The following is a 21,294-nucleotide window of genomic DNA, read 5'->3' on the forward strand; positions in this document are numbered from 1 at the left end:
CTCTGAAATAATCCTCAAGCCTGGGCAACATCGAGAAACCCTGTCTCTACAAAAAAGTTTTTTTTTTTTTAACTAGCTAAGCATGGTGGTGTGTACCTGTAGTCCCAGCTATTCAGGAGGCTGAGGTGGGAGGATCACTTTTGCTCCAGAGGTCAAGGCTGCAGTGAGCCATGATTGTGCCACTGCCGTGGGAAACAAAATGAGACCCTGTCTAAAACACACACATGGTCAGCAAAGCCTGACTCCTGTCCTTTCACTTTCTTCCCCCAACAGCATAAGCTTCACCACTCGCTCCACCTTCTCCACTAACTCCTGGTCCCTGGGCTCCATCCAGCCACTCAGCTACGGCTTCACCAGCTTCTGGGGTGGCTTGGGGTCTGGAGGCCTGGCCACAGGGTTGGCTGGAGGTCTGACAGGAATGGGAGGCATCCAGAATGAGAAGGGAACCATGCAAAGCCTGAACGGCCACCTGGCCTCCTACCTGGACAGAGTAAGGAGCCTGGAGACTGAGAACCGGAGGCTAGAGAGCAAAATCTGGGAGCACCTGGAGAAGGGACCTCAGGTCAGAGGCCAGAGCCATTACTTCAAGACCATTGAGGACCTAAGGGCTCAGATCTTCACAGATATTGTGGACAGTGCCCACTTCGTTCTGCAGATTGACAATGCCCCTCTTGCTGCTGATGACTTTAGAGTCAAGTAAGAGACAGAGCTGGGCATGCGCCAGTCTGTGGAGAGTGATATCCATGGGCTCCACAAGGTCACTCATGACACCAATGTCACTTGTCTGCAGCTGGAGACAGAGATTTGAGGCTCTCAAGGAGGGGCTGCTCTTCATCAGGAAGAACCACAAAGAGGAAGTAAAAGCTCTACATGCCCAGGTTGCAGCTCTGGGTCGTCCATGGAGATAAATGCCTCCAAATCTCTGGACCTCACCAAGATCATGGCAGACATCTGGGCCCAATATCTTGAGCTAGCTCAGAAGAACCAAAAGGAGCTAGACTAGTACTGGCCCCAGCAGACTGAGGAGAACACCACAGTAGTCACGACACAGTCCGCCAAGGTTGGAGCTGCTGAGATGACGCTCACAGAGCTGAGATGTACACTCCAGTCCTTTGAGATCAACCTGGACTCAATGAGAAATCTGAAGGCCAGCTTGGAGAACAGCCTGAGGGAGGTGGAGGCCCACTATGCCCTGCAGATGGAGGAGCTCAAAAGGACCCTGCTGCATCTGGAGTCAGAGCTGGCACAGGGCATAGGAGCAGTGCCAGGCCCAGGGTACAATGCCCTGCTGAACATCAAGGTCAAGCTGGAGGTTGAGATCACCACCTACTGCCACTGCTGGAAGATGGCAAGGACTTGAATCTTGGTGATGCCCTGGACAGCAGCAATTCCATGCAAAACATCCAAAAGACTATCACCTGCTGGATAGTGGATGACAAAGTGGTGTCTGAGGCAGGGTACTCTTTGGGGAGCAGAAGGGCAATAAAAAGTTCAGAGATCAAACACACACACACACACACACACACACACACACACACACACACACAAAATAATCCTTGACTCCATGTCTTACATCCTGGACCCACTGGTGCAAGATGTGGGCTCCCAAGGCTTGGCCAGCTTCACCCCTGTGGCTTTGCAGGTGCAGCCCCTGTGGCTACTCTCACCAGTTAGTTGGGCACCTGTGACTTTTCCAGGCTCAGGATGCAAGTTGCAGGTAGCTCTACCATTCTTGGGTTTAGAGAGCAGCAGTCCCTTCCGACAGCTCTACAAGACAGTGACCCAGTGGGGACTCTGTGTGGGGCTCCAACCTTATTCTTCCCCTTGGCATTGACCTTGTGAGTATCTCTTTGGGGACTCTGCCCCTGCAGCAGAGTTCTCCCTGGGCACCTATGCTTTTCCATAAATCCTCTGAAATCTAGGGGGTAGCTTCATTCACTCTTGCATTTCATTTGCCTGCAGACTTAACAACACTTGGAAGCCATCAAGGCTTAGAGCAACTTGTGCTCTCCAAAGTGGCAGTTGGAACCATAGCTGGGGCCCTTTGAGCCAAGACTGGAGCTGGAGAAGCCCACTGAAGTGGCGCAGGGCAGTAGTGCACAGGGCAGCAGCACTCTGGCCTGGCCTCAGAAGCCATTCATTCCTCCTAGGCTTCTGGACTGTGATGGGAAGGGCTGCCTCAAACATCTCTGAAATGCAATACAGGTCTTTTTCCCATTTTCTTGGATAGTAGCACTTGGTCCCCTTTTAGTCATGCTAATTTCTCTAGCAAGTCGTAATTCTGCACCCTGCTTGGATTCTTTCTTTTTCACAGGGAACAGGCTGCAAATTTTCCAAACTTTTCTACTCTGCTTCCCTTTTAAATATAAGTTCCAACTTTAAGTCATTCCTTTGCTCCTGCATCTCATCATAGACTGTTAGAAGCAACTATGCTACATCTTGAATGCTTTCCTGCTTAGAAATTTCTTCCACCAGATACTCTTAAGTCATCACTCTTAAGTTCAAACTTCTACAGATCCCTAGGGCATGAACACAATGCAGCCAAGTTCTTTTCTAGGGCATAATAGGGGTGACCTTTACTCCAGCTTTCAATAACTTTCTCTTTCCATCTGAGAGCTCATCAGCCTGGCCTTTATTATCCACATTTCTATAAACCATTTGGTCACAACCACTTAACAAGTCTCTTAAGAAGTTCCAAAATTTCCCTTGTCTTCCTGTCTTCTTTTGAGCTTTCCAAACTCTTCCAACTTCAGCCTGTTACCCAGTTCCAAAGCCACTTTCACATTTTCAGGTATCTTTATAGCAAGTTCACACTCTTCAGTTCCAATATACTGTATTAGTCTGTTCTTGTGCTGCTACAAAGAAATAACTGAGATTGGGTACCTTATAAAGAAAAGAGGTTTAATTTGGTTCACACTTCTGCAGGCTGTACAGGCATGGCACCAACATCTGCTTAGTTCCTGATGAGGGCCTCAGGAGGCTTACAATCATGGTGGAAAGCAAAGGGGAGCCAGTGTATCACATGGTAAGAGCAGAAGCAAGGCGACTGTGGGGTGCAGAAGTACCACACTCTTTTAAACAATCAGATCTAGCATGAACTGAGTGAGAACTCACTCATCAACAAGGGAATGGTGCTAAGCCTTTCATGAGGGATCTGCCCCTATGATCCAATACATCCCACCAGGCCCACCTCCAATGCAAGGTCACATTTCAACATGATATTTGGTGGGGACAAACATCCAAACCATATCAGTAGCCTCCAGCCTCCAGCCAGCAAAAAACAGATGCCCTCACTCCAAAGGGCATAAAGAACTGAATGAATCCTGCCGATAATCATGAGTGAGCTCAGAAGCAGATCCTTCCCCACTTGAGCTGTGAGATGATTGCAGTGCCAGCCAACACCTAGATTACAGCCTGTGAGAGACCCTGAAGCAGAGGACCTATTTAACTCATATCTAGATTTCTCACCTACAGAAACTGTGAGGTGATAAATGTTGTGGTAAGCCCCTAAGTTTTACGGTAATTTGGTATGCCAATAGATAATATGAGTTATTCCAATTTTTATTTTCATCTTGTATCCAGTTTGGTAAATTGTATTTTTAAGAAATTTGTTCATTTCCAAGCTAAGATCTTATAGTCAAATTTATTAATTTCCTTCAGAGATAGACATAGTATACCAATTCATTCGCTAAAGAAACTTTAGAAATAAAAATTTATGTCCACACAAAAACATGCATACAAATGTTCATAGCAGCTTTATTTGTAATAACCAAAAATTTGAAACATTCCAAACGCCCTTAAATGAGTTAACTGCTAGGCACCATTACCATGGTGTCTAGTATACCATGTAGTATAACTTGGATGTACATGGTATACTACCCAGCAACATAAAGAAAAAAACTATTACACATAAAATGATTTGGATAAATTTCAAGGGAATTATGCTGAGTGAAAGAAAAACCAATCTTGAGGTTACATATGGTATAGTTTTAGTAACAGAACATTCCAAAAATGACAAAATTACAAAGACAGAGAACAGATTAGTGCTTGTCAGAGTTTAAGAATGAGAGAATGGGGATAAGCAAGGAAAATGGATGTGAATATAAAGGGGTAACATGAGGGATCACTGAAGAGATGGAACAGTTCTCTTATCTTGATAGTAGTGGTGGTTCCACAAATCTGTATGTGAAAATGACACAGAACTCACAACACACACACAAACATGCACATGCATGCAAATGAGTGCATAGAAAACTGGTAAAATCTGAATAAGTTCTGGATTGAAGGAATGTCGTTTCTGGTTTTAGTATTATACTATAATTAGGGGCTGGGCATGGGTGGCTAACGCCTGTAATCCTAACACAACATGGCAATACCCCATCTCTACAAAAAATACAAAAATGAACTGGGCATGGTTGTGTGCACCTGTAGTCCCAGCTACTTAGGAGGCTGAGGTGAGAGGACCACCTATGCCCAGAAGGTGGAGGTTGCAGTGGCGAAATCACCCCACTGCTGCACTCCAGCCTGGGCAACAGAGAGACCTTTTCTCAAACAACAAAACAAAACAAAACAAAAATTATACTACAGTTACATAACATGCTACTATTGGAGAAAGCGTGTGAAGCTATATGGTCCTCTGTACAATTTTTGCAACTTCTTGTGAACCTACAATTATTTTGAAATATAAATGTGTGTGTGTGTGTGTATGTGTAATGGACTCTTGCTCTGTTGCCCAGGCTGGAGTGCAGTGGCACAATCTGAGCTCACTGCAACCTCCATTTTCTGGGTTCAAGTGATTCTCCTGCCTCAGCCTCCCCAGTAGCTGGGACTACAAGCGCCTACCACCACGCCCGGCTAATTTTTGTATTTTTAGTAGAGACGAGGTTTCACTAAATTGGCCAGGGTGGGAAACATAAAGCTTTTAAAAAACTTCAGTTGATCTTATCTAAAATCTTGGGTTTAAGTATCTATTAAATTAATTAATTTGTTCGAGATGGAGTTTCACTTTGCCACCCAGGCTGGAGTGCAGTGGTACAATCTCGGCTCACTGCAACCTCCAAATTCCAAGTTCTAGTGATTCTGCCTCAGTCTCCTGAGTTACTGGGACTACAGGTGCATGCTACCATGCTTGGCTAATTTTTTTGCATTTTTAGTAGAGGCAGGGCTTTACCACGTTGACCAGGTTGAACTCCCGACCTCAAGTGATCTGTCCACCTTGACCTCCCAAAGTGCTGGGATTACAGGTGTGAGCCACCGTGCCCAGCCCTAAATATCTATTTTAAATGGCATCCTCCATCTGATTCTCACCGGAGTTGACTTTTGAGTAAAGACCTGAAGTGGGCCGGGCGCGGTGGCTCACGCCTATAACCTCAGCACTTTGGGAGGCCGAGACGGGTGGATCACGAGGTCAAGAGATCGAGACCATCCTGGTCAACATGGTGAAACCCTGTCTCTACTAAAAATACAAAAATTAGCTGGGCATGGTGGCGCACGCCTGTAGTCCCAGCTACTCGGGAGGCTGAGGCAGGAGAATTGCTTGAACCCAGGAGACGGAGATTGCGTTGAGCCCAGATCGCGCCATTGTACTCCAGCCTGGGCAACAAGAGCAAAACTCTGTCTCAAAAAAAAAAAAAAAAAAAAAAAAAAGACCTGAAGCGAAAGATCTAATTATGAAGATATTCCATGGGTATCTGGGATACTTTGTTAATGTGCACAATTATTTCAATAGATATTATAAAGGAAATAAAATCTCCCTGGAATTTCATTTCCTTGTTTCCTCTCCTTTACCTGGATCACCTATCCATGGATTTTTCACCCTCCTCCTCCTTCCTGATCTCCATTGTCACGTACTTTAGGATATATACAAGATTACATGTTTTACAAATATTGGTCTGTTCTCAGCAATAGGCTCTGGGATTTTAAGCCAAATTTAATCCCCTGTAATGAGTAGATGTCCAAAAGACTCCCTACACAACAAATCCCATCAATTGCTCTCTTCTATTTTTCAAATCCATCTCTTTTCCTCCATCCCAGCTTGGCCATGTTCTCAACACTTCTTACCTAGATTGCTGACCTGGCCTCCCTGCTGGTCTACCTCCAGCTTTACCTTTCACACCATCACTGATCCTTCTAAAATCCCAAGTTGTTTAGTTATATAACTTGTCTCTTTAGAATGGTATTCACTGTCCTTCATGGAGGTCCCTACCTCTTCTGTGACCTTGGGCAAAATCTCTACGATCTCTGCCTCCATTTTATGGTCCTAAGTCATGATATACTTATTGCACTTAAAACTGTTTTTAGAACATATTAAGTGCTCTAAGAGTTGGCTATTTATATTAGTCACTGAATCACCATTCCTTAAACATCTCTTCCATTGTAACACTTAGGGCCAGTATAGGTTCTGATGACCATCACCACCACCACCTCCTTGGGAGGTAGAAGAGAGGCAGACAAATCAGAAATCTGATTCTACTACTTTGTAGTTATGACATCTGGGCAAGTTATGTAACATCTCAAGTAAAAGATGGTAGTTTGTTTTTTCCTCTCTTCTATCCAAGATAGTATACTTCAAGGGATGATAAAGATTGAGTGGGTTGTTGCGAAGGTAGAGTTGGAACTCAGGGTGCTTCCTCTACTTAGCTCTGCTTGGTGCAATGTTATGTTGCCTACAGTCTAGCCAGAGGTCATTTTACAGAGAAGTACTTTCTCTTGCTCATCACTATCACTAACCCCGTAATTTCCCTTTGGAGTTTCCCTACACCCTACAGGCTGTACAATAGCTCACTGAATTATTCTAACTTCTCTTCTGATTTTCCATACTGCGAGTTTCTAGAGAAGAGACTCATGTTTCATGGACTTTTAATCTTACTGACCATCATGGACAGGGGTTTAAAATCTATCAGCTGAATGAATGAATAAAACCACTGGAGGCGGCCGGGCGCGGTGGCTCAAGCCTGTAATCCCAGCACTTTGGGAGGCTGAGGCGGGTGGATCACGAGGTCAACAGATCGAGACCATCCTGGTCAACATGGTGAAACCCCGTCTCTACTAAAAATTACAAAAAATTAGCTGGGCACGGTGGCACGTGCCCGTAATCCCAGCTACTTAGGAGGCTGAGGCAGGAGAATTGCCTGAACCCAGGGGGCGGAGGTTGCGGTGATCCGAGATTGTGCCATTGCACTCCAGCCTGGGTAACAAGAGCAAAACTCCGTCTCAAAAAAAAAAAAAAAACAAACAAACAACAACAAAAAAAAACCACTGGAGGCCCAATGAAAATGGTGTCTAAATCCACCCAAGCCATTCTCTTGAGGTCCACAGAACTCTCTTCATACTTTAGTTATGTATCTGTCCTACTTTTTCCACTATACAGTAAACTCAGTACTATCTACCTCCTCATCTCCCATACAGATAAAGTGCTGTGTGTTGAATGAAGTGACTTGATAGAATTAAGGTATATCTCAACCTCCTTGGGTCTATCCATTACTTTCAGACCTTTCTCTATGATATAGGATGAGGCAGGTAATCATTTAAATCTCAAGGAGTGGCCTGGTAGCTCTGTTAAGCCAAAAACTATGCCAAGAAAATCAAGATAACTAAAATATACCATAAACTTAATATTGACATTAAACAAACAACTTTTGAGGTGGACAAATAATTTTATTTTGTGCATGCAAATACATGTCAAGTACTGCAAACTTTTTCCATCAATTTTCTCTCAAACACTGAAAATCATGATGCTCTATTTTGTGAACAGCCAAAGCTAATATCTCTTCACTTCAGTGCTACAGCAAAAACACACAGAATTCACTCTTTGCTATTCACTATCATCACAACCCTCATTGTTCCATCTCTGCCCTCCCCCCATATACAGGCCTTATAAATCCTAGTCTTCCCCCATTTAATCCTATTCCTATAGCACAAAGGGAAACATTACAATTTGGAAATTCAAATTGAAATAAATGGAATAGAATTTATTCCCATATATATTTCCCATTTCATTGTACAGAATTATTTTAAATTATAGTTTTAAATAGAAGCTGAGTATATGCCTTAAAAATGAGCATTAAATCCATCTTAGAGATGGTGCCTGCTTTTTACATGATGGGTGTACACCATCTTTAATTTCATTTACATTTCAATCGAACAATAGATTTGCAAAGAAAATGTCTAATACAGACGTAAAAATATTCACACTAGAGCTTCACAATCGGTTGTACAATTGACAAACAGGCCTCTTTTCCCAAACTTTCCAGCTAAGCAAATTTATAAAATGTAATCAATGCAACAAGAAAAACATTTCTCTTTCACTTCCAGGGAAAAGAATATGCAATAAACAGTATAAATGCAGACAGCAGTTGCTGCAAGCTAACCACGATACTCCCAAGTGGCTGTACAGTGGATATGTGCAGTACAAATAAAAGCCACATGTGTTGTATCACAACTACAGTATAATTGTTTGCCCAGCTAAGAGAATGCATGCACTTCCATGCCTTGGGTTATAAAGTGAGGCCTAATTCTTGACAGGTTGATGGAGTATGTGCAAATGACCTTGGCTTTTGGCAGTACTAAGTGCAGCCAGTGTCTGTGTTCCACTGGTTTGGGGCTATTTTAAATTTTTTATTTAAAAAATGAAAAAGCTGCCAATTTTAGACTCAAGGGGAATAATTGCTCTTGGAGTAAAAATAAGACTCCACTCAAATGTGGGGTGTTTTGATCTGTGGCCTTGACTCCTTGTATCCCCTTGCCTGCAAAAGGATACAAGGAAGCCGCTAGTATAAAGACATTACTAGCAAACTTACTCAATAGATCCAGAAAATGGGATACTCCTTGAGCATGTTCTTTTGTGTTCTGCTTGCAGAAGGGGTCCTTATGTAGAAGGAGTTACAGTAAGTGATCCCATCAAGCCTCTTCATTCACTAAAACAAAAGTTCTTCCAGGAAACCAATGCATAGTTGCAATGCAACTTTACCCTTTAATGTTTAGTTATCAATACTGGTGACAGTCTGCTCAGAAAATGACTCAAAGAAGATAGGGAAGAAATGCTCAGATTCAAAGGTGAAATCACATGCTGAATCTGATTGTTATAAATTCCACCCCTGTTAACAAGACAACATAGGCTTTAATGTCTAAAATCCAAAAGCAAGCTAGATGGTTTTTAAAATAATTTTTTATGTTTAAATGATCCCATTTGAAATTCCTACAAATTGCAGTGCATCCTGTAATTTTCTCAAGACAGCATATGAAATTGGGATGTGCTTTATATACTTCACTTGAAATCAGAATGAAAGTGACTAGATCCATACAAATGGAAAATTTCAGTTCTTGTACAGGAAGTTTTATTATCCTTTTACTAGAAAAGCTATGATGGGAAAGAAAAATCAGTGTCACTGGCCTAATGAACTCCCTTTTTTTTGAAAATTACAATGCACAACTTTCACGTATGACACTGGTTTATCACATGGCATTGAAAATAAGACATGGCAGCAAAGGCAAGGGAATCTGCTTTGTTCAGGTACCAAAATATATATATGGAACTTTCTCCGAATTCATAAAATGAAATGAAACCACAAAAAAACTGATGCTACACCTACAGTAACTGAATGGGGCACATGGACTTCAGAATGGAACATAGAAATTAAAAAACAAAAAACGTAAAAAATGAAAGAAAATAACTACCACTTTCCTGCTTTCCAGACCTCAGACTATTTTTTCTGATTAGACAATAGGTAACATAAACAGTTTGGTTACCCACATTACAAATTTCTTCTCTCATTGCTTTGTATCCTTTGATTCCAAATGTGTACATCACATCTTGTTGGTAAAAAGGTCAAATGACAGGAAATGCCTCAATTTTAGAAAGTCATATCCTAGGTCTGATTTGCAACCTTGTCCTCGATGATATCAGGTACCATTATGAAGAAGGGTCAGATGAACTGCCCTTTCTTCGAAAGTGGCAGAGAACCAATGGCTTTACTTCACATTAAACCCACCATGACAGACAGAAAGAAGGTGACCACTACATAGAGAATGGATGCAACACAGAATAATTTCAACACAGAAACAATTTCCATGTTGTTAGTGAAAAAGAGAGTAAGTTTTTAAGAATAGGGAGTTATTGTTTTATGGGCTCACCTGCTGCAAGACAAGCATTATTTTAATATAAATGTTCTGAGACATACCAATAAGGTTGGCAGGTATATACATATACTGATGCAAATGTAATTTCACTGGACAAGTAGGCAAACATCTAAGCAGTTTATCCCAACCCCCTCCAGCAGAGCACAACCAAGTTTCAAAATTTTCAATTTTAAAATTAAAAAGATAAGGTTAAATACACAAGATCAATTTATGTAGTATATATTCACCCTCAGAACGTGCTGAAGATGTTTTGTGTAGTTCTGTTGCACAGAGGGTTCTTTCCCTGAGGGCACATAAGGAGCTCTCAAACTGTTAATAGGTCTCTATTTTGTAACAAAATAGCAATTTTAAAATCTTAAAAAAAAATACATTACCTTCAACATGGAAGATCTCACTATTAAATATCCATGAAATAGACAGACTGGTTTGCATATCCTTTTTGGAATTACAAACAGCAAATAAAGTACATTGGAAGCATTTCAAATGTAATAAGCACATATTTATAGAAAGGTTCTGATATAAATTATATAACAATCATGTTCCCGTAATATTCTACGCTAATTTATAATGTCAGAAATAAGTTAATGTAACATGGTTTAAAACTCTTGTTCCTATTCATTTCAGGTTACAGAGTGAAATAAATAAAATGTCTTTGTAGGGATGGGGAGCACTGGCCGTGGCAAAAAGGTACAGTACTAACCAAAGGAATCTAAATCAAGGCTACTGTGCTGTTGTTATGCTACAAACAAACATCTTCATACATTTGAGTATTAAATAAATGTGTAAGATCTTCCATACTGACACCAGAATATCAAAACTACCCCTTTGTTTCTCAGGTATATTTACAACTTATCAGTCACCTTATGAGCATGTTCATTAAGACAGGTATCAAACACCAGTATTTACTCATTCTAATCAAGAAATTTCAGGGAAATGTCAACCCTCCCGCCCCTGGAAATGTGCACAAAACTTTTTATCAAAATCTTATCTGATACAATGCTGTGGATTTGTAAAACAACTAAATAGCTCAGACGACCAATAACATGATCCTGTTTAAGCATCTTGCTAGCAGGAAAAGCCCTTACATACAGTACACCTGGTGAAAGATCAGCTTGGCTTAAAATATTCCAGTACAATTTTCAGAGTAAACAACTTCACAGAAGTTAATTAAAAAAATAATAAAAGTCAAACTAATCTTAAAGAAACAGGAAAAAAAAAAAACCCCAAAAAACAGAAAGATAAACTACAGGTAAGATCACCAGGAAGGAATGCCCAGCTTTTCTTTTCAAATATTGACTGAAATATACGTTTCAATACAATACCTCTCACAAATCTGAGGCATACTGGTTGAACATACTGTATAATTTCAGATACCAAGTCAAAACCATTTCAGTCACATTTTAGCAAGGCAGAAATTATTCATGTTTTTAAGTATGAATAAATGTTAGCCAATGTTCTACTATTACATGGTTCATAGTCTTATTAACCTAACAGTCAAAAAACAAGAAAAACTAAATCCCAACATGAAGTAACAATAAACAATATTTAACCAAGATAATGCAATGAACATCCAAAGTAATTAGTTTAAATTAAAAACCCAGCAATACCATCTTGTTAGTCAGTGCAAACGCTACATACAGGGTTTTCTCAAGACAGCTGAAAGCACCTGATTCTTTTGCCAAGTCATCAGATTCAATAATGTACAGGCTTAAATCTGCATTTTAAAAAACTGCCATTACATTAGTGCATAATTTATCAAAATTGTAAAAACGATTCTGCATAACTTAGGAGAATTTAATATCTAGTACATCAGCTGAAAGACTTAGGCACTTGGTTATATTTTTAATTAATTACTTCAACAAGTAGCCTGTGTATAAATATTAACAAAGCAGAAACTATTCTTGAAAAATGGAAAATTAAAAAAAATTAAATGCTACAGATAAAAGCACTGCACCACACTCCTACATATAATGCAGTAAAGAAAGCTAGTATATAACCCTGTAAAATTCTAATGGTAAGAACATCTAACTCCACTCTTCAAAATTAAAAAAAGAAAAAGAAATCCATGCAAAGTTCCATGAAAAAGATAAATAAAGCAGCTGGAATGAGATGGAAACTTCTCTCAGTGAAACATAAAATAGAAATAAATAAGTTAACTAAGTCTACTTTCACTAGATGTATCATTGTAGGATCCTGCTAGTTTAATAACTGAGTTGTTAATTTTCTATAGAAGCCATTTAAAATAGGAAATGGCTCAGTTACTGCACCGGATTGCTACAAACTCATAAAAAGCTGCTTGAAGCTTAAGTTAAATGTTGTCCAAATTCCAATCACTTCTGGAAAGTGAACATGTTATCCTAGTAAAGTAAATTTTTTTTTTCATAATGCTAATGCAAGAGGGCTTGAAGTATCAAAGAGTCCACAGGAAATGGATGCCCCCAGTAATATCTTTTTTTAAAAAAAATATACATTATATAATATATATTATATATATAAAAAGCTAGTGTAAATGCTTCCATGGTGTGGTCACAAATCTGAAAGATGAACCTCCTTTCAGCTGTTAACCATCTTCCCATTTGCAACAGGTTTTAAAAAGTCGTTTTTATCTTCAGACATGACATGAGTTTTCAGAATGAGGTTGCCAACACTGACAGATGTGGTGATGGGGAGGCAACTTGCATTGCTAATAGACACTGCGAGTGGCTGGCTAAAGCAAGAAGTTACCGGCAGAATTGTTTTTTGCTCCTCCCTGAATAAAAAGAAATGACATTAACAACAAATTAGCTTTAGGTGAAAACTTTTAAGAGTAACCATATGTACTTAATAAAAACTACATCAAACTTTAGAATTCCCTAGCAAAGACATGTCTTTATCACTAGAAGTATCAGAAGTAACTAGAAAAGTCCTATTTTCCTTTTTCTGAGGCAGAGTCTTGCTCTGTTGCCCAGGCTGGAGTGCAGTGGCATGATCTCGGCTCTCTGCAACCTCCACCTCCTGGGTTCAAGTGATTTTCCAGCCTCAGCCTCCTGAGTAGCTGGGACTACAGGCGCATGCCACCACAATAGTTAATTTTTTGTATTTTTAGTGGAGACTGGGTTTCACTATATTAGCCAGGATGGTCTTAATCTCCTGACCTCATGATCCGCCCACCGTGGCCTCCCGAAGTTCTGGGATTACAGGCGTGAGCTGCTGCGCCCAGCCTGCTATTTTGTATTTTTAGTAGAGATGGGATTTCACCATGTTGGTCAGGCTGGTCTTGACCTCTTGACCTCAAATGATCTGTCAGCCTTGGCCTTCCAAAATGCTGGGATTATAGGTGTGAGCCACCAGGCCTGGCCTGAAACATCGTATTTTCCAAAAATTAAAATACGAATTGAAGACCATACAAAGTATCAAGTTGATGATTAAGTCCATCTTTTTGGCAGTAATTATTCAAAATGGCAGTATTATAGCTAAGAAATTTTTTTTTTAATTTGGGATGGAGTCTCGCTCTGTCACCTAGGCTGGAGTGCAGTGGTGCAATCTAGCTCACTGCAACCTCTGCCTCCCAAGTTCAAGCAATTCTCCTGCCTCAGCCTCCAAGTAGTTGAGACTACAGGCGCCTGCCCCTACAACCCGTGATTTTTTTTGTATTTTTGTAGAGACAAGGTTTCTCTGTATTGGCCATGCTGGTCTTGAACTACTGACCTTGTGATCTGCCTGCCTCAGCCTCCCAAAGTTCTGGGATTACAGGCGTGAGCCACCACACCTGGCCTAGTCAAGAAAATCTTAACATGATTTTTAAAAAGAGAAACCCTTAATCTAGGTTTTCATTCTCCATTTTGTAGTCTAGAAGTTTGGCTACCAGATTAAAGAAGCATAACCTGATGCTAGAACACAGATTAACTTTATCTCAACAAAAAGCAAGTTTTAGGCTACTAAAATGGACCACTTTGTTAGTTCAATTTTACTTTTGCTCCCCTAAAAATCCAGACTGACCAAATCATTACCCATATAAGATCTTCCCCTCAGAGCATAAAGCCAAAAATGAATTTAACATCTGTTTCTCTTTATTATGCCCTATGCCCACTGGTTATGAATTTTCTGTCTAACACTCACAGAATCACATGGTCTTCACCTAAACTCTGTTTCTTCTGCTTTGGTGGCTCCTTTTGGTGCTGCTGCACTGGATGCCCATTTTCCACTGCCGTTCCATTTAGCAACTGATCATTTTGAGAACTGATGCCAAGCTGTATGTCCAGGATCTCCTAAGAAAATAAAATATTAATCCTTCAGTATGAAAGTTTTATACTTTTAAATTTTCAATCGAAAAGCCTCTCAATTATCTAATTGTGGCACTTACTTCAATTGGTTCACTTTGACCATCAGGTTCATCAGTATCAAGTGCTGAAAGCTCTAACTCGATATCTCTATCAGGTTTAGTATCTGTTGCATCTTCTGTATAATCACTCTGTAACTAAGAAAAATACTGATTTTTATACCTGTAGAACCTGGGGCTTCTCTTTTAAATTAAAATTAAAAATCCCAATGATCAGCCAGGCATAGTGGCTCACACCTGTAATCCCAGCACTTTGGGAAGCTGAGGCAGGAGGATCATTTGAGGTCAGCAGTTCAAGACCAGCCTGGCCAACATGGTGAAACCCTGTCTCTACTGAAAATATAAAAATTAGTTTGTCGTGGTGGTGGGTGCCTGTAATCCCAGCTACTCAGGAGGCTGAGGCAGGAGAATCACTTGTACCTGGGAGTCAGAGGCTGCAGTGAGCTGAGATCAAACCACTGCATTCCAAACAATAGAGTATGATTTCGTCTCAAAAAGAAAACAACAACAACAAAAAATCCCAGTGATCTAGTTAAAGAATTATTTAAGAAATCTCTGACTACAATTTTATTTCTATTATAAGTTTTTAAAAGCAATCCGTCATCCATCAGAGACAGGCACACCAAAATGCACTCAGTAATGGTATACCAAGATGCAACAGCAGAAAACAAATACATTAAGCAAGAACCAAAGGGTCAGTTTCTTTACCTCTCCATTTCTCAGTTCAATTTCCTTGCTTAAAAGATTTAAGGTAAGGTGACGGCCTTCATCCAGGGAATTCCACTTCTGTTGCATGGCCAAAGCATTGGCCTCTCTCTGAAGAAGTAATGAGTTGCTCTTGGCCTATATGAGGAGAGAAAAAAAGTAAACTTAGCTTCCAACCATAGCTTTCAACTGTCATTCTGCTTTTAAAAAATTAATAGCTGGGTTACAGAGTCTACCTGCTGAAGTTCAAGGCTCAGAAGGTCCCCAGTACTGGAATGCTTTCTATGACCAGACAAATCAGTAACAATGAATCTGTCCCTTTAAAGAGAAATATGTTTACTGTAATAAAAGTGAAGTGAATGAAGCAACAAAAGCAGAAATAACCATACGTTTTATCTGACAGATCAACTCTGAAAACTTGAGTCATCATTCCAAATGTAAAAGCAAATATTTTTCAGAAATTGGTTACATAGCTAAGACAAGCAAAGCACATTTCATGAACTGGGGGTAGGATGTGTACTCTTAAGATACATACAAGTCTGAGAATGGAGAATTCTATAGAATTAAGAAAAAACATTACCTTTCAATATAATGTGCTGATGATGTGGCCTCGTTGCCGTATGAACTCCACCTTGAATCAACAGCATTGACATAAGGGACATAATCTACAAACACAAAAGAAACAATGATTAAAAAAGTGAAAAATCAGTGTACAGATGTGAATGTGTACTTCTCAAAATAGATCTGTATTTTATCCCACTGGCCATACGATGCTGTTAAACCACCTAATTCTGAGTTTCCTATGGTTATTAAATGAAGGGAAATGTTTTCCATCTCAAAAGTTGGGGATTAAAATGCAAGTGCCTGGGTTGGGCACAGTGGCTCATACCTGTATTCCCAGCACTTTGGGAGGCTGAGATGGGTACATCACATGGGGCCAGGAGTTCCAGCCCAGCCTGGTCAACATGGGAACATGGCAAAACTAAAATACAAAATACTCTCTACTAAAAACACAAAAATTAACCAGGCACGGTGGTGCACATCTGCAATCCCAGCTACTCATTCAGGAGGCTGAGGCAGGAGAATCGCTTGAACTCACGATGGAGGTTGCAGTAAGCCGAGATCATGCCACTGCATTCCAGTCTGGGTGACAAAGTGAGATTCTGTCTCAATTTAAAAAAAAAAAGCATAGTTCTTTTTTTTTTTTGAAACGGAGTTTCGCTCGTTACCCAGGCTGGAGTGCAATGGCACAATCTCAGCTCACCACAACCTCCGCCTCCTGGGTTCAAGCAATTCTTCTGCTTCAGCCTCCTGAGTAGCTGGGATTACAGGTGTGCGCCACCATGCCCAGCTAATTTTTTGTATTTTAGTAGAGACGAGGTTTCACCATATTGACCAGGATGGTCTCGATCTCTTGACCTCGTGATCCACCTGCCTCGGCATCCCAAAGTGCTGGGATTACAGGCTTGAGCCACTGCGCCTGGCCTAAAAAAAAACATAGTTCTTAGAACTTATCAGGCTAGGTATCATGTAAATGGATTACCTGATACACTGATGGGCTTAGTCGCACTTCCTTGGGAAGCAGTGGCCTGGACGGGATCTGTGGTATGGTAACCTGTACGGGAAGATCTGGAAATTGCACCCCATTTTGAGATGATGGGTCCATCACTAAAGGGAATTATTGGATCTTCTTCTTTTGTCCTTCTCTGAGTTTCAAATAGATGTACTCTTCTCTTAACATCACCACTGTCTAGGTCCTATATAAACCAAAGAAAATCAGCAAGAGGACTATTGGCAATTACTTCAGCTAGTAAATATATGCTATCAAAAGATATGTAATTAGATTTTTTGGCAAATTTAAAACCAGCTCTAGACACCAATGATAAGTCAACAAACTGCCATTAAACCACCAATGTTCAAATAATTTAAACATGAAATTTAATTTATTTCAGACTTACCTAAATATACCCTCCTAATGATGAGTTATAAGGCAACAATATGAATGAATAAATAGAAAACATTCATTCTACAACTTGAGTGAACATGCATCATCTCTCACCTCCAACCCCTGCAACCCCAGCAAAATCATACCATTAACACAGCATTTGAATTAGCAATTACATCTTTGGGCTCTGAATCGATGGCATTTATACAGGAGCCTATGGTGCCACAAGACCAGGGAGAATAATGGGAAAGATGATCTTCTTCAAATTTTGTACCACTCACACTCTCTGAGAACTGGTTAAAAAATAAAAAATAGAAATAAAGCCAATTAGTAAGAAGCTTACATTTATATTATAAATGTAAATGTTATATTATTTATATTTTATATTAAATTTATATTAGTTACCTATAATTAATATAAAGTAACTATTATAGAATTCAAAGGACTTCATAGTGAACAATTACACTCTTTCAATAACTAATATAAAAAACTAATAAACAAATGGTATTTTTACAATAGAAAATGGCATGCTTTCCCTTTTCACTTTGTCCTTTAAGTGCTCATATGGAACATCTGACTAATACTATCAAAACCACTTAACAAATATTTATAGTATGCTACTAATATGGTATTGGGTGCTCCAATAAAAAAAAAAAAAATACATAGATACACACAGAGATCACAGTCCATATCCTAAAGGAGTTTATAATTTTCTTTTGAGACAGGGTCTCACTCCCACCGCCCAGGCTAACGGGCAGTGGGGTGATCACAGTTCACTGCAGCCTTGGCTTACCGGGCTCAGGTGATTTTCCCAACTTAGCTTCCCAAGTAGCTGGTACTACAAGTATGTGCCACTATGCCCAGACAATTTTTTGTATTTTTAGTAGAGATGGGGTTTTGCCATGTTGCCTAGGCTGGTGTCAAACTCCTGGGCTCAAGCAATCCACCCACTTTGAACTTCCAAAGTGCTGGGATTATGGGCATGAGACACTGCACCCAGCAGAGTTTATAATTTTCTTGAGAAAAAGAACACCATGTGCAAATAGGGGAATATAACTGATAAATTAGGCAGCATCACGTAAAGAACAAAAGGAATTCAAAGAAGGCTTTGGAGCTAAAGGAGAAATAAATTTTAAATGGGCGTGAATAATACTATAGGACCATAATACAAAAGTTGTAAGAATTATTAAATCTAGTTTACTAATTATTCGAATTAAAAAAACTCAAGGCCAAAAAGGTTAAATAACTTTTCTTAAGTCAAACTCAGCATATCTGAGTATCAGAGAAATAATGATTTCCTGAAGCCTAGTATATCTATAAAGAAAATACAAGCGGCATCTATAAAGCAAGTGGCAGCTCTGTGACTCTGTTGTCAAGATATTTACCTGCTTTGAAGAGGTCTATGTTTGACAAGACCAATTTGGATCTGGTTTAAAAATTCAATGCTTTATTGAAATATTTATGGATTAAAAAATATAACGCCTAATATGACTTCTAAACAATCCAGCAGGAAGAAGGGGGTACAAATAAGACAGTATTGACTGAGTTGATAACTGTGGAACCTGGGTGTTGGGTACAAGGAATTTATTATGTTATTCTCTCTATACTTGCATATGTTTGAAATTTTTTATAATAAAAAGATTTAAAAATTTTTAATATCATAACTTCGGGGATGGGGAATAAACCAGAAGAAACTTTAAAAAGAAATTAATGGTTTTCTCTAAATATAACAGTACTGAAAACATCATATTATATTAAAATCAACTTGGTACAAAAATTTATTTTGTAATGCCAAAAACAATAATTAAGGTGATATAAAGAGCATAAAAAATACCATAGGTATTTCTGCATCTCTTGTGAAGTACAGAAGAAATACCTCAGATAGCCCAGGATTCAAATCCCAGCTATTTACAGGCTGAAAGATCTTGGGCAAATTACTTAACTTCTGTGAGTAGGATTCCTACCCTGTAAAATATGGAAAATACCTGCCCCCTAAGGTTTTTGTGAGAATTAAATAAAATAGCTTTATGCAATTGCTTAATACAGTACTGGCAAATGGCTTTACGAGTAGGTGCTCAATAAATGATAGATATAAATCACACTAAATAAAAAACCATAAAATTATTACTGGAAAGATTTTGAATTCTTCGTAAAGGACTATGGGTTAATGGTCTTCAGAGTCTCCTAACACCTAGCCATAGTGCACATATATTCAGTGTTTATTGAACTAAACTCAACTGCAGACCAAACCATTGCAAAATATCCAACATAGCCAATCCTGGTTTGAATGAGTAATTTGAAATCAGCTATTTGATTAAAACCTTTCTTACATCCGCACGAAAGTCTACACTGAATAGAGGAGAAGGTGGTGTTGGTGACTGTGTTGCCACAGGAAGAGTTGAAGAGACAAGAGGTGCTTTCTGAGTGTGGTACTGTGCCCACTGATCTGGCTTTCTTCTTATCTGCTCCTCGCAACTGGTCTTCAAATGACCACAAGGTTCCTAATGGGGGATAAAAGAAACAATCTTAATCATCTAGGGCGTGGTCAATAATTTAACTGTGTGAAAATAATGTAAACAGTTTATGATATTGTCGGGATAAAAAAATACACCAGGGAAAGTCACCCTAGTCTGTTCTCCATACACTGAAATAAAAAGGTTTAATATTTATTCAACTGATGTTAAAAGCAAAATCTGAGCACTCACTTTTCTGGTTTAGGAAAGTCATTTGTATATATGTGGTGATACTGAACAAAGGCCCTAACCTTGTATTTTTAAGATTTCTTTCTACTTTCCCAACAATTTCCTATCCAAACATAACATTTATTGAGCATTAACATGTATCAGGCCCAGTTCTAAGAGGTTTGATTTCTTAATTTAATTCTCACAACAGCCTTATGAGATAGGTACTACTATTGTTTCCATCAAATGAAAGAACTGAGGCATTGAGAGGTCAAGTAAATTCCTTAAGTCACACAATTAGTAAGTGGAAGAGCCAGGATATCCACCTGGGTGGTTTGACTCCAGACACTGGGCTCTTAATGACTGCATTATAGTAGCACTCCTATTTCCATCATCACTTACCCTTGGTAAAGGCACAGTTGTCCTTGGCTCACTTGGTGGCTGACAAGCCACCGAGTAATATCCATCTAATGAGTTATATCTTTCCCGCAAAGATGTCTGATAGACAGATGAGTGCATCACATCCATTGGAGGTAAAGAATTGCTTCTAATAATGTCATCTCGTTGGTACATAGGTGGGCGCCAGATGCGCCTGCTGTCATACACAGGAGCATACATTCCAGAAGGTACTGGAGGAACTGGTCCATACGGCTGCGGAGGAGGAGGTTGGTAAGGAGAAGAATTCATTCGATCTCGAGGGGAAAATGTACTGTAATGATCGGCATATGGCATGGAAGCAGGTGGGAGGGAGGACTCTGGAACATTATTGGACCTCACAAAGCGAGGAACACAGGGAGCCACACCAGCTGGTACCGTTGGAGGTGGTGGATAGTATCCTTGAAAATTGGAAAGAGGAATATTTAATGTAATCTTAGTACAATCCAACATTTTATAATGGCTTAAATCTAACACAGCCCTTAATGCAGGAAAGTATAATAAGCTGTGAACCTTACCTTATTCTGCTTTATAAAGCTTTATACAGTGCTTTTTTTTGGGGGGTGGGGGGTAGAGACAGAGTCTCACTATGATACCCAGGCTGGTCTTGAACTCCTGGGTTCAAGCGATTTTCCTGGTTGGGCCTCCCAGAGTGCTGGGATTATAGGTGTGAGCTACCATGCCTGACCATAAGCTACATATTTTCAAGATATAACTATATGAAAATCATTAACATTCAATACTTTGTTAAAGTGCTCCTTAAAACACACGACAGAGCTATTAATATGTGGCTAGCAAATATCCTATTGCCACTGGTTTTCAATCAAATAATCAGTTACATCATTGACTTTTATTAACCTTATTGGGAGAAGAGGTTAAAGACCTCTTTCAAAATCTATGTAAGTTGTTCACTGTATTATCAAAATTGCACATAAGCATACAAACTTTTTTTTACATCATTTTAGGGAACTCACAGAAAACCCCCTGAAGTTCATTCCTGAACCTATATTTGATTTGTAAGAATGACAACCTTAAAGCTGTTAGTATTCAGAACCACAGATCTTTAGGGGAAG

At 39.5% G+C, this 21,294-nt stretch overlaps 1 protein-coding gene across 11 annotated transcripts in view; it reads right to left on the minus strand.

The window, feature by feature from the left end:
• Positions 1-7,635: 7,635 nt before the first annotated feature.
• RC3H2 (ring finger and CCCH-type domains 2) overlaps positions 7,636-21,294 on the minus strand; it is a 58,402-nt gene continuing 44,743 nt past the window's right edge. For 6 of the 11 annotated variants that reach the window (XM_078375624.1, XM_035256777.3, XM_035256722.3 and 3 more), the window contains 10 exons: positions 20,189-20,622; positions 19,436-19,606; positions 17,252-17,398; positions 16,704-16,917; positions 15,741-15,825; positions 15,397-15,478; positions 15,164-15,298; positions 14,480-14,593; positions 14,236-14,384; positions 7,636-12,886 (listed from right to left, as the gene is read on the minus strand). In XM_078375624.1, the coding sequence (XP_078231750.1) occupies positions 12,691-12,886; positions 14,236-14,384; positions 14,480-14,593; positions 15,164-15,298; positions 15,397-15,478; positions 15,741-15,825; positions 16,704-16,917; positions 17,252-17,398; positions 19,436-19,606; positions 20,189-20,622 (1,727 nt within the window). In that variant the 3' untranslated portion in view covers positions 7,636-12,690. The remainder of the gene's footprint in view (positions 12,887-14,235; positions 14,385-14,479; positions 14,594-15,163; positions 15,299-15,396; positions 15,479-15,740; positions 15,826-16,703; positions 16,918-17,251; positions 17,399-19,435; positions 19,607-20,188; positions 20,623-21,294) is intronic. The other 5 variants (XM_035256751.3, XM_035256743.3, XM_035256760.3 and 2 more) reach the window with 5 other exon arrangements.

The sequence above is a fragment of the Callithrix jacchus genome, chromosome 1 (assembly GCF_049354715.1).
Source record: "Callithrix jacchus isolate 240 chromosome 1, calJac240_pri, whole genome shotgun sequence".
Classification (NCBI taxonomy): Eukaryota; Metazoa; Chordata; class Mammalia; order Primates; family Cebidae; genus Callithrix; species Callithrix jacchus.